The sequence below is a fragment of the Pieris napi genome, chromosome 22 (assembly GCF_905475465.1).
Source record: "Pieris napi chromosome 22, ilPieNapi1.2, whole genome shotgun sequence".
In the NCBI taxonomy this organism is placed as follows: Eukaryota; Metazoa; Arthropoda; class Insecta; order Lepidoptera; family Pieridae; genus Pieris; species Pieris napi.
The window spans coordinates 2396369-2418092 of record NC_062255.1 but is presented as its reverse complement, the minus strand read 5'-3'; the positions used below and the strand labels follow the sequence as shown (position 1 = coordinate 2418092).

The following is a 21724-nucleotide window of genomic DNA, read 5'->3' as shown; positions in this document are numbered from 1 at the left end:
GAGAAGCGTAGCCAAGGGAGTGTCAAATATTCCGTTTCCTAAAAAAGACATGTTAAATGCGCACATAGAAAGATAGTCCAACCTATGACCTCAGGGATGAGAGTCGCACGCTGAAGCCACTAAACCACTGCTACTGCTTTTTACAGATTCATCTATTTATCTCTTTTTGGTACAAAGATTTCTGATGTTCATTTTTTTTTTATAGAACGGGGGGCAAACGGGCAGGAGGCTCACCTGATGTTAAGTGATACCGCCGCCCATGGACACTCTCAATGCCAGAGGGCTCGCGAGTTATGGGCGAGATACATGGTCGCTCGCCCAAAACTCCAGGTATTTGTAACAATTTACAGTCAACGCGTCGGGCGATTATCAAAGGGTTAAGGGAGGAGTCGCGCTGACGTGTTGATTACACTTTTTGGCGCCGAAATACTCTGTCTCGATTACATTACCGGCCACTTGCGCCCGGGGCGATGCGCGGCGCTAATAAAATAATTTCCACACGTAATTTAGGACTGTTTAAGATGTCAAATTTTAAATTGGATGCGCGAAAAGGGTGCCCCATAATAAATTAATCGTTTCTCTGAAAGGTTCTGGTAAATGAATTTTGAGGCAGTGACGATTGGATGATTGATTGCATACAATTTGCGATTTTGTTTTGTTTGGTAGCCAAAGGAGATTATGTACGAAATAATCTTAAGGCCCTAAAGCACGAATTGCTGTGTCAGTGTCTCGGGGTGGACTGCGGGGCGCAGTGGAGAGCTGGAGCACTGAGGCGCGTCGGCCCGTAATAACAATTAGTAATGTAAAACATTACATTAATGTAATTTTATCAATTATTTTTTAAATGGATTACTTGGCTTGCGATAAAATATATAGTGAAATTTCAAAATCATGTTCATTTTTGTCATAAAATGAATTCAAAGTCAAAAATTGGCTATATTTGGATTTTTTTTTCTATCGAGCGAAGTTATTTAAATCGTGTATCGATATATTCATATATTTTTTTATATTTTATCCATTCGCACTACTTCAAGAAACCATGACGAAAAATGGAAAGAAACAATGTACTTTTTTGGAGTTTGACGACTAGATCTGGTCCTCAAATAATGAAAAAATTTGATGTGTATATTAATTGGGACTTCTTTACATAACTTTATTACGTTATATAACTCGTGGTTTCGCTTTGCAGCAATCATGGTCAGCCAGAGACACTAGAGCAGTGTTACCCAACCTTAAATTTTCCGTCTAGAAATTAAGTAACATATAATTTATATATTTAAAAAGTTTAATTGATCACTTAATAAATTTAAATGATGGGTTTTAGGAAGAAATCACTAGGAAATTGTTAACGAAACTATAAGTAAATTGAACGTAATGAAAAACTGGAATTAAAATTCCAAATAATTTTAACAAAGATTTTTCTATATTAATTTAATGAGATCCTTGATGCTTGCTACACAGAGATTTTATATTGGATTCCAATTTGGTTACAGTCTCAAGTCTTCACGTTATGTTATATCCAGCTGATTTCGATTGCCCCCTTAACAATAAAATTTTCCCCATGTAGGGCGTTGGAGAACACTGCACTAGAGCGTCTAAAGCTTAGCGCTAATTGTCAATGTCAAATTAGTATTGGATTATGACAAACAGAAGTTGGCGCTTAGGATCCTTTAAGTAACTCACCTTAATTCAAAAGCATTCAAATTATAAATTGCATGTTAATAAAGCAAGGATTTTATTATTCCTTTTTGAGTTGAAAGCGTTTTTATTACCTTACTAATAGCACACACTTAAATAGCACATATAATTGTTCCTCAAAGTAATAATTTCCTTATTTTATAGAATTGTTCGAATGATACATGTGACCAAAATTCGCGTACATACCAAAACATTTCATTTAATTGGGAAATTTGTATTTTTTCTTGATAGTGGGTATAAACTATGAACATTATTTAATTCTTAGTTATCCGAGAACATATTATATTAACCGACAATTCAATCCAATATTATATAGTCTTTATTGACAATCTTGTATGTTACATTTTATCTTATTTCTACTTAGTTATTAATGAAATTAAGTTAATGCTGGTCCTGCTCCATAGGACAATCATAGAGCCTGGACAAAATGAAATTGGTTGCTGATTTTTGCTTTTACATATTTTTGTTATTTTTTTTAATTTTTAATACTACAAAATGTAATTATTTTATTTTATCTCACACACTGTTTTATTGTGTTTTTTTTATATTTTTTTATTACTCTTTTATACTAACTTTTTTAGTATAGTAGTTTTATTCTAAGAGTAGGTACATTGTCTTCACATATAATTATTTAACTAATGTAAACAAAATACCTATTGTAAACCTATTTTAAAAGAGTAAGTGTGGAGTTTCTTGCCCATTCTTCTTCACACGAAACTACCTTTTGGAAGGGGCAACTAGAATCTTCTTTATATTTTATTTGACGTTCAAAGGTGCCATTTTAGGTGGTCTAATTGAAATAAATGATTTAACTTTTTTGAAATATTATCATATTATTTCCTATTAGACACCGGTTTCTTGATCGTCTTGCTTTTCAGCATAGGCCTCCCCAAGTATTCTCCACAAAGATCTATCTCTTGCTTTCCTCATCCATGTCGCTCCTCCCACCTTTTTAATATCATCTTCCCAACTACGATGTTGTCTACCTTTACTACTCTTTTTATGTCTAGGGAACCATTTCATAACTTCTTTTGTCCATTTTTCCGTATTACTTCTTATCAAAAGCCCAACCCATTTCCATTTTAGTTGATATCAACGATCAATCCAATATTATTAAAATTTAAATGAATAAATTTTCTTCCACACTTAAGCAAAACTATAGATATACATATGATAATAGATAAACCCCATAATGACAGTTTCTAAACGCGTAAAACTTCTGTTAACATTCTAAATTCAAATTTAATTTTAAAACTCGAATAAAAATTACGCTTTATTTTCCCGTAGTTAAATCGTATAGTACTGCTGTATTTCGTTTAGTTATAATTAATTCGTATTTATTATTGAACATCCTCGTTGCGTGACAGATTGTCCATTGTCACGTGCTAAATATAAAGCAGCGCATACTTCTTGGCTGTGGACGTCAACATTTTATTATCTATATATATATTTAGATTTGATAATAAAATCAACTCGACATAATTCCAGTATTATTTGGCAAAATATTCAGTCAGTAAATGATAATATGCTTAGCTTCAAAAATAATTATTGCGGAATTCTCCATACAAATGTATCAAATTAACCGTAATAATAGATGTTGAGAAATAATGTAAATGGATCAAAGAAGAGTGCAAATGTAAAACCTTCCTTAGCAGGTTTTAGCTACTACTTATTGCAGATTTCTATATTCCAAATACCGGTCGTAAATGCTACGAGTTGTAGAGTATATATAGCAAACAAAAATGTGCTTTTAAAAGAAATTTTAACATTACAACGATATTTAAATACATTTAAATATATAATATTAAATATTAAAGATGTTTTGTGTATTTATTCGAAATTTAAAGCAATACCAGTCTATTGTTGTTTTTTAATTGTAAATAGAGAGAGAGACATAGCATGTAACACTATGTTTATATTGTTTAAACAATGTAAGGTTTACAATATAAGCCATAAAATGCGGTGATAAGTGAAACTATCCTTAAAGGTTAATTTATCGTCTATTAAAAGATTCTCACATTCCTGGATATTTTTAGAGTGCGGCAATGTATAGATTATTAAACTCTTTTCTTTTTTTTACGTTTTTATGTCAGTTTCTTATAAACATTTTGTCTCTAAGATGTAGGTATTTGTGGCGTGGTCGTGGATCTACTGTTATTAAAATGAGATAATGATAATGTTTATAATGTGTAATTTAATTAAAACTTCTTTGATTTTAATGCAAATTTATTAACGTTATTTATTAAAAATATTATTGTTTTTTTAAATACGTTTATTCGCGTTTTGTTAATATGTTTACTTTGATAAATCAAAGATTATATATCTTTATGCTGCTAATACAAATAATAATATACATATACAATTAATTTATTATCGTTTATAATAAAATTATTAAATCTCAATCTTAACGCGAAATAAAATATTTCCTGGTGATATAAATTGATATAATAACAAAAAGATTGAGATGTATTTAAGAGTTTTTTTTTTCAAATTGAGCCGTGTTCGTCTAATCGTTAAGTAGTAGAACTAGTACCTATAGTAGTTGAGGGTGGAACTCTCAACTCGAGTTAGTGAGTTCTTGCTCCAATTGACCTTTCTATATGCATTTACTCGCTTGTAATATGAAGAAAAATTATAGGAAATTCGTCATAGACACTCGCCTTTTTAGTGAAAAATTGAAAATGCAACATATACATAAATCGGAAGTCAAAAGAGGAATAGCACGGTTACATTGGCAATTAGATATATTTCTGCAATTTCTCTTACTTACTTGAATGCTTCTCTTATCAGCCTGTTTCTGCCGTCCTGAGTAACTAAGGTATTTCCTCTCCCTCTGGTTCACTTATCGTAGTCAGCTGTATAGTAAGATCTGCCGCGAATAATTTTCCTCTACCCATTCCGGTACTGCACTTCTTTTAGAACTGTGTAGAATTTTGAGGACGAAGAGTCAGCTTGATCAGTCCATCTCGTTGGCGAACGTCATCGCGACCTTTTGCCTTCGGTGTTGCCAACGAGGTTCTCAGCCTCAACGCATTGTGTGACCAAAGCTCGAAATTATATGTTGTCGACATATGGTTGTCAAATGGAGCTGGTGAGGCATTGGTGAACGATATTCTTAACATCCGCCTCTAGCACCACATTTCAAAAGCATTAAACCTTTGCCTGTGGGCTAAGATTGTATACGTTTCTGTTCATATGAGATGGTTTTGACACTTGACACTCACACATAAACATTAAAATAAACATGTCTCTATACAATTTTTATAAAAACTATAGTATGATAACGTCATAGAAATAAATTTAACAGTGTGAAAAGACGTCATGCGGCACATATTAGTGTAATAAAGCATAAATCATTTGTATGCTTCCGCATCGGAAGGCCAGATGAAATAGATGACTTACTCTCAATCTGTCAATATTTTTATCGAAACGATTACATTCAAAAAACTAGAACGTTATTTTCAAATGTATACTGGTGAAATAAGTAATAGAAACAACTGTTTAAAGCCCAAAAATATTCGAATTATTTAAAATTGGAACACATGACAAGTAGGTAGAATTATTTTAGGCTAACAGCTTTGCGATTCTGTAACTCACTTTTCGAACTCTCACTGCGGTTTTCGCAGCGGCGGTCGCGCTTAAATCAGTCGTGAAGCAGTCATTTTACGATTTGGCATTCTGATAAGGATAAAGCTTTATTGTACGATAAAGCTTATAATAAAGCTTTAATTTAAAGAATCGTCTCATGATTTGATATGACATGACATGATAACTGTTTCAATAACCATATAACAAACGTTTAAAATTTAACGTAATTTTAATAGATCGTATTTATTTTCGATGTAACAGCTTCCATAATTCAATTAACGAAAAACCTTTCAAACAATTTAATTCCCCATTATCAACTTTGTATTGTCATCATATCACTTTATTAATGCATATAAATACAAAACTTTCTCTAGAATGACTAAGCTTAAAGCTCGGCCTAAGATTGAGCACCCCTCGCGTAGTTTTTGTTTATTTGATAGCGATGCATCGCTAGGCGCCCGCTGCACACGCATGATCGTTGCAGTTGGCTCGGCGCGTGCGTCACGCACAGTACTTGCTACCGAAAACACTTACGCGAATTCAAATTTCGAATTGTCATAAAAATGTAAACTCGCAATCAGCGGGAGCCATCCACTTGCCGCATTTAAATCGGTTCCAAATTCAAAGCAATTTTTCATGATCACATTGAATTTCAAATATGTCTTTATAAACGTCGTTGTTTTTATATTTGTGGACTATTTCCCGTTGAATGTTGTACGAAGTGGTTTTGTGTCAAATTGTGAAAAGCCAATATGGGGTAAGGTTTTTATGTTTTATTCGATTTAAATGTGTGTGTATAAAGAAATACATTTCGTGAGTTTAAGGCACATACTAATTAATATCATACAATAAACTATTTATATTTTTGCCCCGTTCAAATTCATTTAAATTGGTGAAGCGGAGAAAAAGCTTTTTAATAAATACTCATATTTAAAATCATAGCTAGGATTAATCATATGTTATATACATATATATATTATCTACGTGTTAATTAATCGCTATCAAAGTAACAATAAGTTGTCAATGAAAAAACTTAAAAGGATTTGCATCGAAAATAAGATATTAGATCAACTGAGACTGATCAAGAGAGTGTATTGAAAACAAAGAAATTTTATTAAACGAAATTGTACTCAAAATATTAGCTTATTTTTAGTTAATCAGGGTATGTTCATTATTCATTTATTTCTGAACTGTAAAAAAATATAAGAAATAGAAGTAATTTCCATCTGATGTAGTAAGGTACTTGAAACAGGTAGTGTATCGTCGGGAATCGAAGCCTCCATATGCACCTTGTACTTACTAGGTTGAAAATGCTAACCAACAGGCAATTAAAGTAAAAACATATAATTTTGGTTTACGAAAATATTATATTTATCAAATTATACGTGATATTTTTCGCAATATCGATTAAAAATCTATAGAACCTTTTCTTCAAAACAAAAACAAAAACTGCATTCCTTTACGTGGATAGAAGACTAAGCCCATATATAGACTGTACATTTTATGATGCAAAGGGCATCAATCGATACATTTAACCCCTTGTAACATAATAATGAAGCCCTACCGTCCCACTTACCACGATACATAATACATCAATTTATTACTTAAACGTGCGACATGCAAGGATCGAGTTACAATCGATTTGTTTACAGCGAATTAGTGGATCGCTTAGTGATGAGTGAAATGTCAAATGTCAGCTGTCAATTCCAGGAAGACTGTCAAGTTTGATGTTGGACTGGCGGAAGAAGAACGATTGTTTTTCGGTTATATGATAAAAGGAGTTAGGGTATTTGAAATATAAATTAATATATAATAGTTTTAATAAACACATGTTCAGTGGTTTAACCGTCAAATGTCGTCCATCTGAGCGTTTTAAAAACAATTAAGTTATAAAAGATTTTGTTAGATTTAGCTTAATAGTTAATTCCATAACAAAGCTATTAACTACTGGCGTTCGAAAAGTGCATGATCATCGAACTCTGATCCGGCGGGTGATTACGTAAAACAAAAGACGAAAGGTAGGCGCGTTTATATTGACTATGGTTGGTCAACAACTAGTCCAATAACAGACACACGTAACCCTTTATTACGTTCAACCAATCACGATCAAGCGAAGGGCGCGATCGTCTTTTGCATTTACTAATATAGGTTATTTTCTGATTTCTTAAACTGAAACTGTCTATTAATTCAAAATCATCAAAAAATGTAATTTGCTATTACGCCTTTTCATTTATTCACAAAACTTATATATTTTTTCATATCTACTATCAATTTACTGTCGAACTCGAATGACATAACAGTGTTGCCAACACAACAAAAAAGTTTAGTCCCACGGCGTTACTTTTTCCGCACAATCTCTAACATATATATATATATATATATATATAGAATAAATATAGTCACTAGAAGAGGCTCATAACCTCATCCTGTTTTCAAAAATCATACAAACGTTGAAGCCCAAAATTGACGTCATAAAAGGCATAAGAATGTTCACAGTTATATAAACATAGTCTAATGCTATGGTAATAGAATCAGCATACAAATTTATGATACGGAAACTGACAGGAAATAAATATAATACTTACTATTTACATACATGTATATGTATATAAAAAAGGGATTTTAATAGTATTCAAATGAATAAGTATTTATTTAAATCAGTTTAAAAAGAGGCTAATCTAATATAAATTTGGTGAGGTTTGAATACCAAAAATTATACCTTAATTTTAAATACTTTTGAGTGAAGGGACCAAACTTTTAAAAATTGTTAGGAATCTTTCTGTGCATTTTTTATTATTATTATTGTGTATGGTTAAGAGTGTAAGCCTTAAAATGGCAATTTCAATTTTAGTAATCCGTTTTTCTTACTAATCTTTTCATTTTCAATATATAAGATTTTATTCATAATAACAGTTAACCGTGTTTCATGTTTGTGTTGGCTTGTATGTATTGTGTGTATATAGACATTATTATAATAACTAGTTAATGAATAATATATAAAAAATGTGTTAAAACTCAAGACATTACAGTAATATATATTTGGCCTAGGTCTAATCGAGTAAGACCAATCTTCCTAATTTCAGGTTTCCCTCGGCAGTAGTTTCTGACGGGTTGCAACATTGGAAAAAATCTCTTTAATTGACTTTAATAACCCAACATAGGATTTTAGAAAGAGTCTAAATCCTCTCTTAAAGACCGGCAGTGCATCCTGTAACATGGATCTCCATGGACTGTAGTATCTGCCGTTTATGGATGCTCCGTAGGCCCCCAACCTAGAGTATGAAAAATATATAATTGTACGTGTGACGGTAAATCGGCCGAAAGAAAAAAGTTTGGAGGCTGCGTAGGCGCATATAGATTACCAAGAGGTTAAATAAAACTTCTGAGTATCTAGGACTTATTCAACAATAAAAATAAAAAATATATCAGTGCCGTTACTTTTAGGACTGGGCCTCAGATTGCTGTATCTGTAAGTAGGTAATGCATCCTGTGCCTGACACACGCCGTCGATTTTTTGGTCTAAGGGAAGCCGGTTCCCTCACAATATTTTCCTTCATCGTTTGAGCAAATATTCAAGGCGCATATAGAACGTTCATTGGTGCACATCCGGGGTCGGACCTTCGACCTCAGGGAGGAGAGGCGCACGCTGAAGCCACTAGGCCAACACTGGTTTGCACTATGTAAAAGAAATATTTTAAGTCTAGTTAGCTAACTTCCAAGGATATATTTGGCGCGAGCGACTTCGGTTGGCACTGCGTACTTTAATAAACCCATCGATCATGATTGGAAAGCTCGCAAAACACCTTACAGTTTTATGATTAATATTTTAGGTTATTATACTTCAAGAGCCATCGTTTGATATACTTCTGTATCCTGGCTGGTGGTCATCAGCTGTGCTTGAGACGTCAATTTCGTATTCTTTTTTTTAAATATGATAGATTTTTTAATAAACCATCCTAAGGGACGCCCAAAAAAGACACTAATCGCAGACCACGGACATCCAATTTAGTGGGTGAGTGGCCGGCCTTTGAGGGAGGAGTATACTCTTTCGATAAACAACTGAAGGTCGACCCGGGAAGACCCCTACCAGGAGTCGATTCCACAGTTCGCTTGTTTGAAAAAGAAAGCCGTGGATAACTTTCAGCCATCAAGAAGATACGGATGAAATTTTGAATTAATCCGGCTCGTACGGTGTTGAAACGAGGCAGGGATCAAACCAAACAACTTATCAGAACACTTTCCATAGTACAATTTGTAGAATAGGCATAGAAACGCAATGTCTCTTACGATGTTTTGTTGAGGTTAAGTTATAGATAAGCCCCGGCGAACAAGTGTTAACAAAAACAAAACTTAAATTAGTTGTTAAAACAATACAAAACGTTCTCGAGAAATAATTGAAAGTAAAACATATCGCATTACATTGACTGAGCCAGGCACGTACGGTCATTTGAGTGCATTTGTTTGTTAAACAATTGAATTTGGAATTATTACTTACTATTAAGAACTAAAACTGTGATGAAAAATGAACATTTAAAGAAACTCCATGAAGATATTTTGCTGAGTCCTTTTACCTCGCGGATACTTGGCGGACCCATGCGTCTTTAGACAACTGAAATAACTAACGAAAAACAATAAAAATTATAAACCAACCTAAATAGTAATAATAAATAGAAAAATGAAACAAATTTAAAAAGTTTGGTCCCTGTGGCAGTGCGATACTTATTCGTTGAGCGAGGAAAGCACCAGCTCTGGGGTCACCGGTACTATCTACAACTTAAATCTTTAATAAGAGCCCGTGCACTTGAACCCCACGGTCCAAGAGTCCAACGGGAACAAAATCAAAGTTGGAGGACTCTTATATTTGAGCCGTTTATTTGTTTTAAGCCTGCTCTGCAGCAAGCAGTATTTTTGCTTGTCCGGAGGTGAGACGGAGCTAACGTGTCCACAACTATACAGTTTATTTTCACATACACAAATCGAACCCGAGACAATATTCCTGAACTACTAAATCATTATACACCCAATTGAAACAACATTAAACAATTTCCAAGTAATTGCGAAAATAAACGGGATTTAACGATTAAAGGATTCAAAAGTCATAACATCCTGTATTAACACCTATAGGGTTGCGCACACGCAAGTTTAATTACAAGTTAATTGCTTTCGTTTATGTTACCCACTGGTAATTAAAAATTAGATAAAATAAATAGCAAGTCTGGGATGGTACCAGATTTACGTGTTTTTCCATAAAATACAACATATTAAAAATTATAAGTCGACCTAACTTTGATAGCATTTTTTTAATTATAATTTCTTTGGCAAATTCCTCGACTGTTTTGTCGTCGGAGCTATTGTGTGATAGGTATATCAAAATTTGATTATAAAATATTTGAAATCTTTCTATGGGCTAAGGTAGCTGGACTTTTATTTTAATAAGGAAAAGTTTTTTTTAAATAAAATCTAACATATTAAAAATATGAACGGGCATAACGTATATGTAAAAACCACCTCAGGAGTTCGGGCTCCTCTCATTCGAATTCTTCACCATTTTAACGTATTAAACAGTTAGGAGCTGGATATATTCGGTAGTGGGCTGATCAATTTTAAAGAAAGCATTGTTAAATGCCTCGTACCTAATCCGCTGTTATGCTGGTAATTTATTTTTGTAACTAACAAAAATTTACGGTATTTTTATTTTATCTTGTATATATTTTAATTGTATTTTTTGGTTTACTTAAATTGTCATACGTAGATATAGTAGCTATTATGTATGATGTGGTAAACTTGAATAAAATATATATATATATATATATATATATATACAATATATATATATACTAGCTGACCTGGCTAACTTCGTTCCGCCCTACAACCTTATATTGTATCGTTGTTACTTTAATTTAACTTATTTTAGGATTTCATTAATGTTAAGTATTACATTAATACAACTTCTTTGCAAATACAGAAATGTTTTATTGCTTGCCATTGCGAAAGAAGAATGGCAGTTTTACACATTAGGCATCTAGCGTCAATATGGCGATACTGCATGTTAAGCACTTTCTGATATCCAACATCTTTTGATCAGGATCAAAGCATGGTTATGCATCTCCTCATTCACCTCAAGATCGGAATTTCTTGAACTGACACGAATTCGACGTAAAATGATGCGTAGTTTTGTCAACAGATGGCACCATATGGTTTTTGCATTCGTAAAATTAATTAATTAATTTATTGTTATTCGATAACTTATCCGATATTTTTGCTTATTCTGCTATTCGGGACGGAAACAAATCCAACAAATCAAAAACCATGGCAATCGGTCCAGCCGTTCTCGAGTTATAAGTGTTGTAACAAACACGACTTTCTTTTATATATATAGATAATTGTTAGGGCGTTACTAGCCGTTCCTTGAAGGTGAGGAAGGAGATTCTACCTCGACGTTCTATAACAGAATTCGGCTATAGTTATAGTATTATCTGAACATATCTTAGAACCTTGGGCAGTCTCTGCGCTTGAATATTTTGATAAAACTTTCCCTCAAAAACCGCAATAATATAAAACTATTCATGACAGAAATATGGTTGCCACAAAATTGATCTAACCCCCTATGTTGTATGGTGTGTGGTGTATGTGGGTGGACTAGATTAGATACAATTATTTCGTGGTACATGGTGCATGTTTAAAGCATTTTTTTAATAAAAATAGTCTTAGTGTCAAAATGTTAATCGAAGAAATGTCGGAAGAGTATGTGAATTTGTATTTGAGAGTGTGGCTGTTGTTATAAGCGTGCACCAGTCATGCCAAAATCCAAAGAAAAATTAGTTGCTTTTATTAAATATACCTATAATTTGATGATATTGCGTGATATTTGACAACCCTACATCACTAATGAGTCAAAATGCGTGAACTAATATTTTCAAAGTGTTCATTCTACAAACTATGGTTTTGTCACGTTTGTTTGACGTAAATAGCAATACATGCTATATATCTCCTTTTTCATAAAGCTATCTCTTTCTGTTATATAGTGATGAAAAGAGACAGAAGAGTAACTTAAACAGTGAAATTATTAATTAATTTATACGAGGTGTAAAGCGCATGTAAAGCGATTGTAATAAAGCCGAAAATTTAAGAAATTGTGATTTTTTTTAATGCCATATAACACCGTTACAAATTCTTTAATCAAGTTATTGTATAACATACCTATAGGTACGAAAATTCCTACTAATTATTTAGTTTGCTCAATTTGTATTAAAATCATACAGCGGCGTGGAATTCACAAATGCAACCTCAAAAGGTTCTTCGCGCGGGATTTGATTTTTTTTTCTATACGTATGTGTTTTGTCTAACTTATATAGCTGCTTATTTATAAATAGCAGTTATAATAGGCGTACATAAAGCAATCCAAAACTATTTAAAATACAATAATTAATCCCGCAGAAGTTTTTTTAATGTGTTTTTTAATACTATAGATATTTTTGAATTATTGTGAAACAGAGTTCACTTCTAAGAAGCTATTTTTTGTTTTGCACATGTTGCTCTTGCTATATATTTTTTGTCCATACAAAAATCATAGCGCGGTAATCTCTCAATTCTGTATCTGTGGATACCACAAAAATATAGATGACGATTCATCTATGACTATCGACCAAAAATCGTTTCACCAGAGAAAAGAGAAAGAGAAACAATAATTTTTTGTTCACTCAACACTCATTGTAACCTCTCAGTTCTGTATCTGTGGATATTTACCACAGAAAAGTAGATGATAATTCTTCCATGCCTATCAACCAAAAATCGTTTCACCAGAGAGAAGAGAAAGAAAAAAACCGTAAACCATAGACATTATTTCGTGTTAAGAACATAAATCTTTGAATTGCACTGAGCAGCGCGAACCCTGAGTTATTTATACAAATGTCCAAATCCGAAAACATCAAGAAATACATCAAAACAGACGAACACAAAACATCGCCAGACGGACCGGCAGACTGTTTATTTATAGTTATATTTTTGTTGTTTTATAGTAACAGTCGATTCAATGTTTGAGACACAGTCTAACATACGAACGGTAAGGAAATATATACAGTATAAATATACTGTATATTATATTTCCGTGATATGTTTTTAACGGCTCCAAAAACCAAATGACGCAACGTGTTAAATTATGTTTATACATAAATTTCTATTGCTAATATTTTATGTATAATTCGGCTAAGATGTGATAAATCTTAACTTTCATAATTTAAAATATAAACATATTTCAATACTTAGGCTGAAATTTATTCTCATGATTTTTTTTTTTAAATGTTGGCTTTACGATTTGAATATAGATCGTATCTATAAAAATGTATGAAGAGTGTTTAAAAATCATTTCAGATTATTCGTTAGTGTATTGAACGAATTATATATATTTAATTATGATAAGGTAGACTAAAAAATCAATTTAAACAATTCCAAATTTCAAGAACCCGCCAAAATGCTTCATAAGCAAGATGGCGTCGCAACAGTGTCTATGACACATCACGCAATTAAACTCGTAGACAAACGTCAAGTTTTTTAATGTGTTAATTATGATTCTTGAATTACATATATTTAATGAAATTAAACTAGTATATAATATCAGGATTAGACAGGAAAGTACATATTATGTCATAAGTCATCGCTGTTTTGACTAATCTCTGACTGTTTTGTGTCACATGACTGACGTATAGAAATATATTTTTTTAATTATGGATTTTTTGATAAATTAATGATTATTTACAAGTTATTTTACTAAATTATTTTTTTTTAATTAATTCTCACTGCAGTTAAATATTCCATAGCCAATAGACGTTTCACCTAACGCAACATTTAAGAACGACTGAAAATTGGCATATTTATGTCCGACGAGTGTCATGCAATAAATTTTGTTGAGGATTCCACAACTTCTCATTTAATTTATTAGATTATTTTTCCGACCCAAATATCGGCCAATAGAATTGCACCATTCGACGTCACGTGGTACAACCTACATGGTATTATACTGATAATTTTTTGTGAAAATTTTCTCTGGTCGTTGCTTCAAGAAAAGTATTAAGTAGTTGTTTTATTCATTATGAAATTCTTATTTGTTAACTGTACATTTCGTCTCATGGTGCAATTCTATTGGCCGACATTTGGGTCGGAAAAATAATCCCCCGAATACCACACGAGCTTCAAAATTATCGGGCATTTCCCTCAAGGTTCCCTGCAAACAAATATAGTCGTCATGACGACTTATAGTCGTCATGACGACTATATTAATTGTTTGCAACGAACCTATCGGGAAATACCCGATAATTTTGAAGCTCTTGTGGTATTATAAGTGAAAAATGTCACGAAAAGTACACGATGATTTTAAATATTAATTTAATGGTTTTGGCAGATATTGTGACACATGATTGATATCTACTCAAATCTAGTTTTACAACGTGTGTCATTGCACTGTTTTTCACAGTGCTTAAGATTCGTTTTGAAATACGTGCCGTTTCTACTTATTTATATCATAAATAAATGAAGTGAGGTAGAAACATTAACGTAGTTTGACAGTGACAATTAACTTTGTGAGTGACTGAAAGTGAGTGACTGAAAGATACAACTGTAGGCTGTTTTCTTTCAATAGAAACTCCTTATATGTACTTCGGGAATGAGAGTGTCCCGAAATTGTGGTGTGCCGACAGGCCTTTTAAATGGGAAAAAAAAAGAATTTATTCTGTTCCTACTACATTGATTTGAAATTTAAAATAATTTATATTTATCAATTATATATTACTTAGATGGATGAATATCATAAAAGTAGCTTAATAGGCCGAATATCGAATCTGTGATGAGAAGTTCTATGGAATGTAATCTGTGTCGAGATTGGCGCCAAATACAAATAGATATATTTTTAATCATTGTTACAACTTGTAGAGCAGTGTTGGCCTGGTGGCCTAGTGGCTTCAGCGTTCGATCATACTTAGGTCGTGGGTTCGATCCCCAGGTGTGCATTAATAAATTTTCTTTCTATGGACATTTAAAATTTGCTTGACTATGAAGTCAAAATCGTGAGGAATCGTGTCTTAAGACTCAAAAAGTCGACGGCGTGTGTCATGCAGAGGAGGCTGATCACATATTATTTTGACAAATTATCACGAAACTTTCTTAATAAAAAAACTCTTGATAAAAAACTGAAGCTCTCAAATAATGAAGTAGCGTCGTATATGAATACTTGAAACTAACGTAAAGTGCGCTAAGGGTTTAGTCGCCTCATGTCTCATGCAGTAAGAATGTGGTCAGTTTCCGGAGAAATAAAGATACACATTCCTGTAAAACAAAGTTGTCAATGGTGCCGTTAATTGCAATATTAATACACTTTCCTTAACATTTAATAAATTAAATAATACTAGCTGGCCTGGCGAACATCGTACCGCCTAACAGGGACACCGGTCTAGCTAGTAAGATAAAAAAAAGAAAGTTGATAATACAACAAATACATTATGTCAAAAAATAAAAATTTACCTTTCCGGAACCCCTCCACTAACACTTGAACTTTATGATATGGTATTAAAGTACAAATTGCCTTTAAATATTATTACGAATATTTTGTATGGGAATATAGAAAAGTGTTGTTTTTAGACTTTTTCACTCAATTTTTTTTAATTTTTCTCTCTGTATAAACCATCCTCGTACCTCAAGGAATATTATAAAAAATGAATCAGACAAATCGGTCAAGCCGTTTTCATGTTATGTCGTGACAACGGAAAACGGGTTTCATTTATATATATATAGATATATAAATCCTTTGTAATATTAAACAACGAGAAATATTGTAACCAGCGAGTGACTCTTATTCCTGAGGTCGTAGGTTCGTTCCCCAGCTGTGGACTATCTGTCTATGTGAGGATTGAACACTCGGTCGAACCGGTATGATTTAGACTAAAAGTCTATAATATCAGGCACCTACGGCTGGGTGATCAGCCTCTTAGAAACAGACTCTTACATATGATGACGAAACAGATGCAGAAATCTGAACTCTAACCTTAAAAGGCCACTGGTTTTATTTAATAGAAAAAAAATACTTATATAATAATAATTAATATTTTACTTTTTAACACATAATTAATAATGTAAAATATTAATAAATATATGCAAAGCATTTCAAACTTAAAGAAAAATCATGTATTTGTGTATATATATTTATATATATAAATCTAGAACATTGTCGAATCCTCTTGAACACACAAAAAAATTCACCAAAACCCGTCCAACCGTTTCGAAGTTTAATTACAAAAACACACACCGATGATCTATGTATTGAAAGATATAGTAACAATTGTATTTTTAATTAAAATAACAAAATAGACCTACTGGAAAGAGATGTATAGGACGACAAAAGAAAAGATGAACAGATGACATTATAGAACTAGCCGGGAAATAATGGATAAATGTTGCTCAAGACAAAGAGAAATGGAAATATATGGAGGAGGCTTTTGCCCTAAAAACCCGTACAAAAACTATACCACTAAAAAAGAAAAAAGAAAATCTAACATAAAATTTTTAAAACTTATACTAACACAACTATTTCTTATAAAGAATGTAAACTATAAACCAATTTTTGTATCGATTAATAATAATAACAATTTTATTAAATACTAATACTTATGTTAATTCTAAAACGCGGGTCCAAAAATATAACATGTATTAATATTATAAAGTAATGTCAATAAAATGTTAACTACCTATTTTGAACAAAAATAATCTCCGCCCTTTGTCTTATCCGTACCAATAAAACGAAGATAACTGGGATTCGATTAAATCTAGATCCAGATTTATTTTACTAGCACTATTGCCAGTGATAAAAGACGTTTAAATGTCAACATTGTCACGATTGAAAAGAGCAGACTTGTAGAAATTTTTCGTAACTGGCAACTGTGCATCTGTCATTTAATTGAATGCGTTCTAATTATGAGATTGAAATGTTGCCAATTATTTGATTTTCTTATATTTATTATTATAAATTAGTAAGTAGTAGTTAAGTTCGAATACCAATTCTTTTTTTTATATGACACTGATGACAGGAGATGTTTGATAATGCCCATAGACACACACTTCCAGAAGGCTCGCAAGTGCGTAGCCGGCCTTTAATTAAATACATTTTGTCTTTGTACACAATAAATACTTCTGCACGGTTACAAAAGTAAGATGAACTGAAATACATTACATACAAAAATATAAGTGGTAGGCCTAATTTCTACTTGGCTAAAAAGAAATATAAATAAAACAGAAGTTTGTCTGCTTTTGCTCCGTACGGGCATTATGGAACTGCATACGTTCATAAATCATAATATTATTGACATAACAGTACAATTTTATCAAAAAAAAACCACGTCAAATTATAGCAGTCTATAAAAGTACTTAGTCTTTACAAGACAAAACGTGTAACAAATCAAATTAATATAGATTAAAAACGTTTATATATAGAGGCGGCAAGTTATTAACCTCAAAAAGGATATAAAAAGGTTTAATTGGTTATTTATAAGGTCACTTCCCTTCTAGAAAAAGTATTCAATAGCTTTATCCCTGTGGTTTAAAATTACGCGGCAATACTTCACACTAAAGAAATAATGGAAACACTAAATCATTATGGAATTTACTACATATAACTACGCAGAGATTTATCGTCCGGCAACGAAAGAATACGTAATAATTTTGCATGTTACACGCGTTTCTGTCACTTATTATAAACAATATGAAGGTTGTTTTCGTGTGCATATATTTGACCTGTAGAACCTTAAGAACAATGAGTTCTTGTGGTATGAAGGTAGATTTATGTTTATTTCGCAATACGCTCATTCGAGTACGCGGTGTGTGAACTTTTAAAATTGTTTTTGCTTGTAATTGAAAAAATATAGGCCGAATAACTGACTGGATAAACACAGCTTTTACCTTTGAGACGGTATATTAATAAATTATATAAGAAAGAGAAATAGTTTTTTTTAAATAACCACCGATTAAAAAAGGGTGCTAGTCTTTTTTATGAATTAGTTTGTTATCTGTGGCTATAACTTGACTTCTAACTTCCGCTAAAGACAATAAAAAAAAAAGATTTTTAATAAAAAACAAAGATTGAATGAAAAAAACGTTAGTGCAGTTCTGGGCCAAGGATGCTTTAAATAAAAGAGAAATATAGATAGATAAATAAATTTCTTAAGCGAGAGCCTGAGAAAAATATACAGCCTTGGCTCGTAAAAAAAACAGTCTTACCAGATTAAAACGCGCATAAGTATCAGCATGTTCCATTTAGTAGTCTGCGCCTTTAACATTATTAGAAAATTAATAATTAATTTTTATATGGGTGTTGGCGCAGTGCGATATGCTTGGAATTTAAAAATAGAAGTTGTGAATTTTACGTACGAAAATATAACTTAACCGTTCGAATAGTTTCTATGTAGAAGTTCAAATTGTATTGAAAACCCTACGTTAAATCTATGAACAATATTGGGTGCATATTGAGGGAGTTATAGTATTTACTACAGACTAATACTGAAGATTATATCCATATACAATCAAACAGTATAAAAAATAAATGTTGTTGGGCCTAATCTGTATAAATGCTTTTAAATAAACATTAACTAACCAAAATTGTATCATTAGAAATATTAATTTTATATGAAATTTTGAATATTGATTTTTATATTATAGCCAGTATTTAACATAATTTCTATATAGGCCGGGAGATTGTGAAACAAAATAGTGGGTTATTTGTACCAGTATGGATGTTCTGCAGGGGTCTTATTACGAAATGAAAAGACGAAAAAAGATGGTCATAGAACTGGTACCGGCGCGGCGGCCCAAACGCGTGGGCGTTAGTCGAACTCGTCGGATTAATTACGACTTTCAAACGATTCAAATTCCTATTCATCAAGGATACGAAATCTCAGGACTCAGGGTTGAGTCACGCAGGTTTCAAAAGGCCAGCAACACACTCGCGAGCTTTGAGAGTCTCCATGTACGGGGCGGTAGCACTTAACATCGGGTGGGCCTACTGCCCGTTTTGCCAGCTTTTCTAAAAAACCAATTAAGGACTAGGCTAGTATGTCAAACTTGAAATAGAAAAAAATAACAGGCTATGGGCCTTAGATCGCAAGTTTCTATCAATGTAATTTTAAACCATGTGTCAAATTATCTAAAACCTTATAATCTGTGTTGAAAATCGGAACAAATGCTTTCATAGAATAGAAATCAGGGTTACTATCTATAAATGCAATCATTATTATCACAAACAATGATTGGATACTTGCGGTTTTCCGCACAATATTATTTTAGAATCCAATTCGATATTATTCCATTCATACTACATAATATATATGTATATATTTACGTATGCAGTACAGGAGACTTATGTTTTTTGAGCATAGTCAGCAGAATGAAGCGGTAATGCGGTAAAGCGTTCTTAGGATGTGTTTAAAAGCCGGCTGGGTACCAATAAAAAACTAAATCAGAGGCGCTAGAACCTTTTTAGGTGTGGGCTTCAAATTACTGTATTTGTTTCATGATCATTTGTCAATCTAATAGGCAAGTAGGTGATCAGTCTCCTGATTCTGACACACGCCGTCGACTTTTTAGGTCTAAGGCAAGCTGGATTCCTTACGATGTTTTCCTTGACTATTCGTGCGAATGTTGCGTACATACGAGTAGATAGAAAGTCCTTTGGTGCACAGGTGGGGTTCGAACCTACGACCTCAGGGATGAGCACGCTGAAGACGCTGTACGGTTAGGTACCACTACATATTTATTTATATGTTCTCATACATATATGTTATTTCTTTGCAGAACTATCAAGCGGCTAGCAGTACGTATATTCATGCTGATCATACTCCAAGCTGCTGGTGCTGGCTTTGCAGCTCCAAGTGTGTTGGTTACCAGGCATGAATCTAGAGCGGTAGAGTGGCTGCCGATGGATAATCAAACTGTCTATAGATTGGATGAAGGGGAGACCAGAAAGTACGTAACAAAAAGAACGACATAACACGGTTGCGGTGCTACCTAATAGAAATTAAAAAGATTTTAAAATTTTCTGATGTTTTACAGAAGTGTGTTACAAATATTGCCGATGAGTTTTCCCTCTTACTGACAATTGTAGAGGCGTGGGCGACATAAACTTCACTCTACCTACCTAACTTGTAAATCCGCCACTTCAAGCAATCGATAATAAGCTCACGAAATTATTGTTATTTAATAGTGCGTCAAGAAAGAATTTAGGCGCGTTAGTTGAAGTCTGAAGTCTGAGCAGCGTCACTGCAAGTTCATTAGTGTGTATGCCTTTTTGAAAATGTTATCCCTTTGTAAAGACAAAATCAGTTTTCTACTGTTTGAATTTAAGCACCATAGAGTAACCTGTCTCTAGCGTAAGCCAACGTCTAGAAACATACCTCAGTTAAAAACTACCTCGTTTTACTCGTACGGTGGACGGAGATATTGTGACCAAATTTTGTTCACCTATCATAAATAACATAAATGTTTGAATATTTTTTTAAATAAATAAAAAGTCATCGTTGAATTCGTCCGCATCGTAATTGAATCATGAGTGACATGATGTAAAACTTCGTCCAATGTTTTGACAGCTCTTGAAAATAGATTCAAGTTTTAATTAGCGTTATTCTTCTCCTATTTACTTTCACACGAGGCAAATATTATACTTAAAACACGTTAAAAAACTCAAATCAAACTCAAAAATAGTGCTGCGGGATACACAGAAATCCGGCCGCGCCACTTACACAAAAAATCTTTAAATATTTATGGGCAAGAGGAAGCCCTTCCTTCCTATTCACAAACTTAACTAGTTTTAGCTTCTTGGGAATCATATTCAGTTTCCCTGTCTCCAACTACTTTGCGCAAACGGTCCAACCGTTTGGGAGCGTTCAAGTATTACGTATTTGGGGGGGGGGGCGTCCTTGTCCTTGTTGTAAAACGTTGCGGGGCGGGGCGGGGATTGAATTATGCGTGGTGGTCACGAAACGTTTTACTATACTTGGGTACAGTACAGTTGGATACAGAAAAACGTTACGGCGCGTTACATGGGGGGGGGGTCAATAATCTCCAAAATTTGCGTGACGTAATACTTGAACGCTCCCTTTGCCGTTAGACGACTTAGATATTATTATAATATAACTTTATTTTATCCCATAAAAATACGATACAAGACATGTATATTGTATATATTATAATATCTTCCTTCTTTCAGTTTGGAGCTAAACACAACACAATTATTACAATCAACGGTGTACATCACAGTGAGCCCCTGCTCCAGAGATTTTCATTGGGCTCTCTATAGAGGACATTTCCAAGGTTCAGACGGTAAGTTGGATACATTTTTGGATTAAGAAAATTTATTTTAATTAAAAAAAAAAAAATTTAATAAAAAAATATTTTGCCAAATGAAATA

General features: G+C 32.9%; 1 protein-coding gene across 1 annotated transcript in view; it reads left to right on the top strand.

Moving 5' to 3' along the window:
- The first annotated feature begins 5747 nt into the window (after positions 1-5747).
- The window catches only part of LOC125060748 (protein NDNF-like), a 36947-nt gene continuing 20970 nt past the window's right edge, over positions 5748-21724 (top strand). The window contains exons 1-3 of the mRNA XM_047665788.1: positions 5748-6043; positions 20113-20283; positions 21524-21636. Of these exons, the coding sequence (XP_047521744.1) occupies positions 6039-6043; positions 20113-20283; positions 21524-21636 (289 nt within the window). The 5' untranslated portion in view covers positions 5748-6038. The remainder of the gene's footprint in view (positions 6044-20112; positions 20284-21523; positions 21637-21724) is intronic.